At 23.4% G+C, this 10,471-nt stretch overlaps 5 protein-coding genes across 5 annotated transcripts in view; 4 read left to right on the top strand and 1 right to left on the bottom strand.

Annotated features, from left to right (window-relative positions):
• Positions 1 to 136: 136 nt before the first annotated feature.
• On the top strand, positions 137 to 756 carry EHI_159330 (uncharacterized protein; the record flags this gene model as incomplete). Its single annotated transcript, XM_648179.1, has 3 exons — positions 137 to 295; positions 346 to 577; positions 653 to 756. The coding sequence occupies 3 exons, from the start codon at positions 137 to 139 to the stop codon at positions 754 to 756; spliced, it is 495 nt and encodes a 164-aa protein (XP_653271.1).
• A 128-nt stretch (positions 757 to 884) lies between these two features.
• Positions 885 to 5,105, top strand: EHI_159320 (uncharacterized protein; the record flags this gene model as incomplete). The annotated part of the gene is made up of 1 exon (XM_648180.1): positions 885 to 5,105. One exon carries the CDS (start codon positions 885 to 887, stop codon positions 5,103 to 5,105), a length of 4,221 nt encoding a protein of 1,406 aa, XP_653272.1.
• A 724-nt stretch (positions 5,106 to 5,829) lies between these two features.
• Positions 5,830 to 6,714, top strand: EHI_159310 (uncharacterized protein; the record flags this gene model as incomplete). Its single annotated transcript, XM_648181.2, has 1 exon — positions 5,830 to 6,714. The coding sequence occupies one exon, from the start codon at positions 5,830 to 5,832 to the stop codon at positions 6,712 to 6,714; it is 885 nt and encodes a 294-aa protein (XP_653273.2).
• A 57-nt stretch (positions 6,715 to 6,771) lies between these two features.
• EHI_159300 (RhoGAP domain containing protein) lies at positions 6,772 to 8,648 on the bottom strand (the record flags this gene model as incomplete). Its single annotated transcript, XM_648182.2, has 2 exons — positions 6,772 to 8,580; positions 8,637 to 8,648. 2 exons carry the CDS (start codon positions 8,646 to 8,648, stop codon positions 6,772 to 6,774), a joined length of 1,821 nt encoding a protein of 606 aa, XP_653274.2.
• A 984-nt stretch (positions 8,649 to 9,632) lies between these two features.
• Positions 9,633 to 10,471, top strand: part of EHI_159190 (receptor-interactingserine/threonine- protein kinase 2, putative) — a gene marked incomplete at both ends in the record, with an annotated part of 1,662 nt that continues 823 nt past the window's right edge. The window contains one exon of the mRNA XM_001913476.1: positions 9,633 to 10,464. Within this exon, the coding sequence (XP_001913511.1) occupies positions 9,633 to 10,464 (832 nt within the window). The remainder of the gene's footprint in view (positions 10,465 to 10,471) is intronic.

The following is a 10,471-nucleotide window of genomic DNA, read 5'->3' as shown; positions in this document are numbered from 1 at the left end:
AACAAAGGAATAGTATAAGTAATAATATAATTTAATAGTTTTAATAGTTTATACCTAATAATAAAATCAATAATAAAAAGAAGTAACAAAAAAGAAAAGGAAAAAAAAAAAGAACTTCAAAAAGACATAGTTTTACATGTCAGGTGAAGAAATAAAAGTCTATACAATTGAAGAACTATTTAAATTAAGAGAAAATAAATTCAATTTTAATATAACATTAACGAAAAAAGTAAAAACTAAAAAGCTATCAAAGAAAAAAGGACAACAAGAAAGTACTTCTCCAGCAGAATTTTTTGTTTGTTTTTTGTTTTATTAAAAAAGAAATAATAAAATTAATTTAAATAGGAAAGATATCGATGGATTATGCATGAAGTTATTCTTATTGAAAAAGAAAAACAAACAAAAATGCATGGATCTTATTTATATTCCTTGTTTTTACAAGGAAAATTAAATTTACATGAATGTACCGTTAAATCTCAAGATCCAACTATTCCATTTATTTTACAATTAAAGAAATATATTGACATTTATAAGAAAATATTAGATATTGATAAAGCAAAGGAAGAAGAGAAATTAAGTTTGTTCATTTTATTGTTATTCATCAACTTAATTCTATTCTATTAATTCTTTTAAATCATTAATTAAATTATAGAACAAAAAATGGAAGAAATGAATAAACCAAAGGCAGCTGAACCAATCTATAAAGAACAAACAAATGAAGAATTATTCGACCCATTAGCAGGATTAGATGAATAAAGAAAATAATAATCATAAATTGTTATTTATAGCAATTTAATATCTATATATATATATTTTTTTTGTTTTTTAAAAAATAAAATTATTGAGAACTTAAAAAATATAAAACACTTGAAGTATTATTGGTGATGGGATTTCGAGTTAAATTCAAAGTCAAATGTCAAGGGATTCATACAAATATTAACGATTCATTTTTAATGAATATTAAAGAAGTATTTTTTCAAAAAGAATGTAAAGATTATAAAGGATATATTAAAGTAATAGAAATTCAAGATATTAGTTGTAAAGAAAATAAAAAAATGTGTTTATTTAATTCCTCTCAAAATGAACAAACGAATTTTATTGAATTTGAAAAGAAGGTAGATGAAGGTCAATTAAAAAAAATGTCAATAAATATTTCATCACCAATAATTGCTATTTCTCCTATTCAAATTAAACAGTGTATTGAATTTTTAAAACCAATAATGAATACAATTATTCAATTTATTCATTTAATTTGGATGTCTATTAAACGTTCGTTCAATTTTATTTCATCTTTAATTGATGGAGAGCCAAAAGAAAATATAAATACAATAAAGAGTTATAATGATTATCAATGTTTTATTAAACATTGGATTATTTATATTAAAGATAAAGAATGGTTTGATGTATTTCAATTAAAAGGATATACAAGTATGACATATTCAAATGACTGGGGAAATGAACAATTAAGAATAATTTTAATGAATTATCAAATTATTTCTTCAAGTCATATTATTACAAAAGTTCCAGATATTCTTTGTCCTACAACAACTATTATTATATTACAAAGAAATAAAATAAAAGACATTTATTGGAATTTAGAAATTTGTAATGATAATATTGACATTAATATTTCATCATCAGATATTTGTAATTTAAAACAATTATATATGCAATATCATCATTTTGGCAATGAAAATACAAATAATGAATATTATCCAATTGAATTATATCCAATTCAACGTGTATTTCATTTAAATATTTCTCAAAATGTTAAAAAAGCTTTAAGATCACTTCAAATACATGGAAATATAGATATTTCAATATATAAAGATGATAATGAATCTAATAAATGGTGGTCATATCCAATATGTAAATTATCATTTGAAGAAATGTTTATTAGAAGAGTTATGAATGAAAACACTTCTTTTAAATGGGATGGTGATGGGTATATTCAAGTTACTAGTTTTGTGTATGATTTAGATGAATGGTTCTTTGTTTTAGAACCAACAAATTTTACTATTAAATCAACACAAAGGAATATTCCTCAAATCTTTTGTAAAGAAGTTGCATTAAATGTTTTTCCAAGTTTTATGAAAGACATTAATGATTTTTGTTATTCACTTCAAAAGAAACCAGATAATGACTCTATTTCTTTTTCTGATTTTAAAATGATTCAATTTAAAAATACAACTCCATTTAAAGTTGTTGTTAAAACATCAACAAAAGAATATACAATTAATGAATTAACAGAAATGTTAATTTCATTTCATGAGTTATTTATTATTCATATTAATGGATTTGAACCTATTCAAATTCATCTTAAAACAAGTCAATATAATCTTTTAAGAAATGGAAAATTTAGTGGGAAATTAATTGTGTTATATAAAAATAATTGTTTGACATTAACAAGTGGTATTCTTCTTATAAATCATATTAATGAACAATTTTCACTTACTTTTAAAAGTTTTCAAAATCCAAAACCATATAACATTACTTTATCTCCATTTAAAGAATATTCATTTCATCCAATAATTACTACAATTCCTATTCATCTTATGTTATCTAATGGTTCTTCTATTTCAATGCCAGATGTAAATGAACAACATAATGATGGGATATTAAAGAGTGAGGTTGTATCATTATCCAATCATTCAATATCATTAATATTTAATACATCATCAATTGATTCTATCAGTTTTTATGAAATTCATTTATATAATAGATTCCAAATCATTTCATCATTACCGTATAAAACTAACTATCACTTCAAGTCAAATTCAAAATCTAATCAACTTATTATTGATCCATTTCATTCAGAGACAATAACTGATATTCCAACAGAAATAAGTTTAAGACTAGAAAAGGCATTGAATGGATATTATCTTCCTTCACAAGAGAGGTATTGTTTTAAATTACCTTCAAATGATAAACCATTTCAAATTAATGAATTTATGAGAGGAAAACTTACAACAAATGTTGGAATAACAACACTTGAAATATGGATTCCTGTTTATGTGATTAATAATTCAATTATTCCAATTATGTGGAATGAATTGAAAATTATGAATGATTTTAAGGCATATCCATCTAGTACTTCTGTTGTTACTGAAAGTACAACATTTGTAATAGAAGATAAAAGTGATTGTTATGCATTTAATGTTTCTGTTGGTTTAAATTATAATATTATTGCTTCATGTAAAACACAACAATACATTATTACTTCATCTCAACATTGTTACCAACCAAAACCAAGTGAACATATGATTTTTGTTTCATTACAACATAAATTTGTTTTCCATAATGAAACAAATTATTCATTTAACTTTAAAACACACCAACAAGAAGGAGTGATATATCCCAAATCAATGATTCCATTACTTACAAAACAAATATTACTTGAACGGAATGGTATTAAAAGATTATTAAATTTAGATCAGTCAATGTCAAGTGATTTATTTTTTGATGGAATATATCATGTATCAATTAAAAGAACAAATGATGTATTTGTATGTACTTTATCTGGATGTTCATCTCCAACATTGAGAATAGAAAATGAATTAAATATTGATTTAGATGTTAAACAAAAAATGTGTAAATATATTTTTCATATTCCATCAATGAAAGGATGTCCAATTGCATGGGAAGACTTAAATAAAGAAAAAACATTCATTATTAATGGAACAGAAGTTTCACCTTTTAAAATTAATACAACAAAAATAAAAATTAATGATAATAATTGTATTGTTTCATTTAAACTTGAAAAAGGAGTTGTTATGAAAATTCAATATCAAGAAGAAGTAGAAGAAAATAGTATTAAAATAATGGAATTAAAAGTTTTAACTATTGGAATTAGTGTTTTTGATAAATTTGCTAAAGAAATACTGTTTGGAAGTATTTTTGGATTTAAATGTATTGGAGGAATAAATGAAGAAATAGCATTAGAAGTTTGTTGTGATTATTTTCAAATTGATTCAATGTGGGAAGATAATGTTGGACCAATAAGTATTGTTTCAATGAATTCTGATAAATCAGAATGGATAGAAGAAGAGACTCAAAGAATGGTTCATTTTGGTATATCATTTGTTCCTTCTTTTCAAACAAGTTTAACATATATTAAATTTTTAACATTTAATATTCAACCATTAAAAATACAAACAGATACTTTATTACTTTCTAAATTAATTCAATTAAAAGATGATTTTAGATTATTAAAACGATATAAAGTATCTAATCCAATGCAATTAATTGTAGATTATCTTAAAATTAATCCTATTTCATTATCAATTCAAATTCAAAATAAAGGTGTAAATAAAAATTCTCCTTCTTTTATTCAATATTTAAGTAATCTTGGTGGTATTTCATTAACTTTAATTTTACCATCATTTGATCTTAATGAAATTGAATCAACACCATCATTATTAATTTCAAGTTATAAAAATGTTTTAATGGATCAATTTGGTACTTCAACATTAATCTCATTATTTTTAGGATTTTATAAAATAAAACCAATTGAATCATTATCAGCATTTATATATAGACTACCACATTCTAGTTCATTATTTGATTATAAAGTTATTCCATATGATATAATTCTTACTAAAGAAAAATTTGAATTACTTCTCACTGGAAATTTTGGTATTAGAGTTTATTTAATTCCTTCATTTAAAAATACATCTATTAATCTAAAAGGATTAAATGAAAGAAGAAAACCAAGAAGAACAAGAATGCCATCATTACCTTTTGATTTTCATTTTGAATTTGGAAGAAGTTTAACAAACAAAGTTGGTATTTTTGGAGTGATTGACTTTGTTGGGAGATTTGATTCAAATGGTCAATATGCAATAATTCTTTGGAAAAAACAAAATGAATGGTATTTATCTTATCTTAAAAGAAATTGTTGTGAAAATGACGTTTCTTTAATTTGGAATTGTCTGGGTACTTTAATTACTTCATTTACTTCAACTTCTAATGGTATTGAAGTAAATGCTGATACAACTAAATATATTCAAAATTTTCCATCATCTCAAATTCAAAAAATCAAAGATTTATTATTCAATTCAAAAGAATTAATTGGAGATATTTCACATTCAATTTCTTTCAATTAATTTCTTCAAATTTAATAATTTAATAAATAATATTCAGGTTTATTTATTGTTAAAGATTTAAACTAGAATAAATACAATGTTTATTATTTTAAATAATAAATAAATTCATATCAAATTTTTTGATATAATAAATATGTTTTTTACTATAACTTCATTCTTCAACTTAAATACTTGAAAACTATTTAAACTCAGTTTATTAATTTTAACAATTAGTAAATTTTGTATTCTCTTTTTAATGATTTATGTTCTCAGTGGGGTATGTGTAGCATTATCAAATTTAGATTCAAGGTAATTTCTTTTAATTTAAATCTGTGTAATTCTATTGTTATTTGTTCATCTTAATTTATTGGATTTACATTTATTATCTGACTTTTATTCGTAAATAATAAAAATAACATTCTAATTTATTCTTTAAAAAATTGTTTTTATTCAAAAAGAATTGTTTAATAATTTTCTTGTAAAAGAATGAACCTACAATATTTTATGAGTTGTTAATGAGTTGCATTATTTATCATAAAAGAGATAGAATAAAATAAGAATTAAACCAGTTTATTGAAGTAAATTCAAAATCATTTAGAAATGAATTAAAAAATTAAAATAGATAAGAAGAAAAACAATAATTAAAAAAACCAGTTAAAAAAGAATATTTTTAAAAAAATTTATTTAAAAAATTAAATTAATAAAATTAAAAATTAAAATAAAAGAAACTTATAATAAAAAGAAAATGTCTTATTCAGATATTCTTCAAGGAAATGTTAGTTGGTGGAAAGGACATAAAATGGATATAGCATATATATATAATTGTTTTAGTGGAGACAATGGATCAACAGCTTATTTTACTGTTGCAGGAATATCCTTTACAATTTTTTTATTTATTTGTAGTTTAGTTGATTTTTTAAATTCATTATCAGTATGTTTGGGTTATATCTCTCTCTTTCTTATTGTTCTTCATTTGGATATTGTTGTTGAGTCAAAAAAGCTTCCATGGAAAGGAAAAGTAAAACATGTTCAATACACTCGTTTTAAAAAAAGTGTTCTTGAACCAATTAAACATTTTAGAGAAATGATTTATGAAAAGATAGGTATTTTATCTAAAGATGTACCAAAAGTTATGATATTTTATTGTATGTTATTTACTGGAATATTAATAGTAACTATATTAACTATTATTCCAGTCAAATTCTTTAGTTTTTGTTTATTAATTGGTTTATTAACTATTCCACAAGCATTACGTAATTATGTTGAACAAGATGTTAATTCTGCTGAAACATTTAGAAAATTTGTTAAAAAACAATTAAAAGAAAAAGGACTATATGTTACTGATCAAGAATTAATTGAATCTATGAAAAATAATAAGCAAATAACTCCTGATCTTGTTAAGAAAAAATGTGAAGCAAAGAAATTTAAGAAATCATTAAAACGACTTAGTGTTCAAAAAGATGTTATTGTTTCACTTGGAAATAAACTTGATGATAATCAAAAACAAATTGTTGATGAAGCATTAAAAGAGTCAGTCAAAGAAGTTGAAAAAGGATATACTCCTGAAGAATTTGAAGAAGTTAATGAAAAGAAATATCAACGACCAAAAGGTAAAGTTAAATTTGATTAAAATGAATTTCATCTCATGTTTTCTTTTGGTTTTCTTTTAATTCTAATAAAAAGGTTATTACTTTGAACCAAATACTCTTGAAAGACGTTTCTTCTTTGACTCATCTTGTTTTGTTACTTTTCTTTTTGGTATTTTTTCTTCAACTGAAGACTCTTTACATGACTGTTGTTCAACTACTCGAGGAGTGCTTATACTAGGTGTGATTGGTTCTGAAGCAACAACATCTATTGATATTTCTGATATTTTTGAAGAGTTATGACTTTTACTATCAGAAATACATGATGAATGATCAGAAACGCATGACTCTGAAGAAATAAATGAGTCTAATGGTTGTGGAACTTTTTCAACTTGTTCATGAATTGGTGTAATACCATTTTTAATAGCAATAGCATCAATTGTTTTATTCATTTCAATCATCATTTGGAAGATAGCTTGGATTTGACTTTCAATAATTCCAACTCTCATATTTAATATTTCCATTGGATCACTTTTTTGTTTCATTGATTTTCTTTTCATTAATACTTCTTTTTTACCTTCTTTACCTTGTTTTCTTTCTTCTTTATCTTCTTTAGGAGTTGGTCTTAAATGGTTTTTAGGGAAATTCACAATAGAATCAAATAATCCACCACGAGGAGTTTGAATAGATTTAGAAGAATCATCACTTTTATCATCTTTTTCAAGACTGGAATTTGATGAAGATGATTCAGGAACATTTAAATTATTACTTGACTTTGTTAATCTTTCTCGTTCTTTCTTTTCCATTTCTTCTTTTGTTTTTTCTTTTTCAATTTCTTCTTCTTTTGCTTTTTTCTCTTCAGCAGTTTCTTTCTTTAATCCAACTTTTTTTCCAATATCAGTAAAAAGAACAGACTTTCTTAAAATTAAATTTTTCTTTTTAATAATAAAGTTTTCATGATCCACTTGTTCTTTTTGAGGATTAAATTTAGGGAAATCTCCTGGAAATTCTTCCATTGTTCCACAAATTTCATTATAATGTTCTACTATTTTAGCAATTAAATCATTAACATTTTTTGATAATATTAATCCATCTTGACTATCTTCATAGAATAATAAATTTGGTGAAAAAACAATAGCAATATTACTTGCAACCATCTTATTAATTTTGGATTCTGCCATAACTTTTGTTAAAAACATGAATAAATATTTAAAAACAAACAAATTTGGTTCTGGAAGTGTTTTGATAAATTCTTTTATTTGTTCTATTTGTTGTTGAGGATCTTCTAAACGAACAATATTCATAAATTTATCAGAAAATTCTACAGGAATTAATGAATCTGGTAATGATCGTAAATACAATTTAATAATACCAGCTGCAACATTTGCATCACAAAATTCAGATGGATCAATATCTTTTCCTTTATCCAGTCTATTTCTTGTTTGACTTAATAAACTTCCTGCAGCACTCACTCTAAATAATCCATCAGTTTGAAGATTATCCCCTTCAAGTAAGTACTGAATCGCCCTATATATTGGTAATGGAACTTTCCATTCTCCTCGTTGAACAGCAATATCTAGTGGAATACCAAAACAACCAAAACATTCACATTCTCTTGCAATTGGAATATAAAATTGTGCATGTGTTTTTGAATTATTAAAAACAATTCGAACAAATGAATGATCTCTTTTGTCAATAAGAACAAATCCATAATCAATCTTTTTATCTTCAATAGTTCTTCCATTCAATAATTTAACAAAAATCCCATCATTTAATGACATTCTAAAACTTGGTCTTAGTCTCTTTTCATTAGTATAAATAACAAGCATTTGTTCATTAATATCATAAACAACAAGTTCTTGTTTCCATTTTTTGTATCCTTCACAAAAAACATCACATACAGCACTTACCTATACAATAAACAATAAGCCATTGTGACAGAATTATAAAAAATGATTATCCAAACTTCTTTTGTCATTTCACAATTGAATTATTAGATTAAAATTATTTAAACACTATTTTTGTATTTTCTTTTTCTTATTAACAAATACCCCTTAAATTTCAATTTCTTTTCCTAAATTATTAATATCCTCAAATAAGTATTAGATAAGATTGTATCTTTTAATAACTGTGAGAATTGTTGAGTTCTATGAACTACAAAATATTCCTTTCATCAATTTTCATCTTGAAATTTCTTAAATATCAAAAATAACTATTTAAAAAAAAAATTAAATGTGTGTTTTGTCTTAACTTTTTTTTCATCTTTTTTTTTGTACATTTCTAATACCTCTTTATTCACCATTTTCACCACTTTTGAAATAAACAACATTTGTTTTAAATTCTTTTTTAATAAATGTTTTCAATTTCTTGATTAATTAAGAAATACCTTTTATTTCATTAACTTTCTTTATTTTTATGTTTTTAGAAAAACAAACACAAACTAATTAATTGTTTTTCATTTTCATTTTTTATGGTTTAGTGAATTGAGATTGATATTTCTAACAAATAATATCTTTGGAAGTTCATTTGAGTTTATTCTTCTCATTGAAGAATAAAAAAGCAATACCTCATGACAATTCTATTGCCACATTTGTGTCTTTACTAATTTTACTTCATTACCACTAAAGAAAATCCAAAGTTTTATTAAGATCCAATTGAATCATAAAGTCTTTCATTATAAACTAAAATTTATAAAAATTTAACAATGATTTGTTATAGTTCTATTTTCTTTTTTGAAACTAACAGGGATTTTCTATTTCTGTTTTTATTTCTTTCTATTTATAAAAATAGAATCATTTATAAAAATACAACATTTGAATTAGGAGACATTTCCCGAAGAAATAAAAATGATTAAGCGAAACGAAGAATGACTGGAAATATAAAAATGAAATCTATAAAAAGAAAACCATTTTTAGAAGAAGAAAAAAAAAAATGGAAGGACGAACTTTAATCATTATATTTCATGTTCAAGAAGACGAAATTAATCAATATTGTACGTAATGAGACAGCTGATAAAGTAAAAGAATATCTTAATAAGAAAAAAGTAGATAAAAAAACGTTTGAAAAATTTAAAACGAAAGAGGAGAATCCGTTATATGTTTCTATGATTATCAGAAAAGATTTTGATATGTCACAAGAATTAATCAAAGTGATGATTAAAGTAAAAGCTGATATCAATAAATATGATGAAGCTGAACAAACAATATTACATTATGTATGTAATACATTTACTTCTGATGCTTCTTTTATTATGGCATTATTACAATTTCCAGGAATAAATGTTAATGCAAAAAATAGAGATGAACAAACTCCTTTACATATTTTTTGTAATCATTTTGCTAATGTTCAATCATACAAAACAGTTTTACAAAAATTTGTTGAATTACATGCTGAAATTGATGCTACAAATTCATATCTTGAAACACCTCTTATTAAAACTGTTAAAAATCAAAAACTTAGAGGTCTTATTGTTCAATTTCTCATTGACAATGGAGCAAATATTAATGTTGCTAATAAAGCAAAAAATACTGCATTACATTTTGTTGTTGTTTTAAATAGAGTAGATTTAATTAATATATTAGTTAAAGGAGGTGCTGATATTTATTGTTTAAATAATAAAAATGAATCTCCACTTAGTCTTGCTAAAGAAAAAGGTTCAATGGCAGTTATTACTAAATTATATGAAGTTCATAATTTACTTCAATGGCTTTCATCTATTTCAAATGACTTTGTTGCTTTATATGCAAGAAAATTTCTTCAACAAGAACTTCATCCAAAATTACTTAAATCATTAAGTGATGA

The sequence above is a fragment of the Entamoeba histolytica genome, genomic scaffold (genome assembly GCF_000208925.1).
Source record: "Entamoeba histolytica HM-1:IMSS scf_1104750518699 genomic scaffold, whole genome shotgun sequence".
NCBI classification, from domain to species: domain Eukaryota; phylum Evosea; order Mastigamoebida; family Endamoebidae; genus Entamoeba; species Entamoeba histolytica.
Note: the sequence above shows the minus strand (reverse complement) of the source record. Positions and strands in the feature narration are given on the sequence as shown.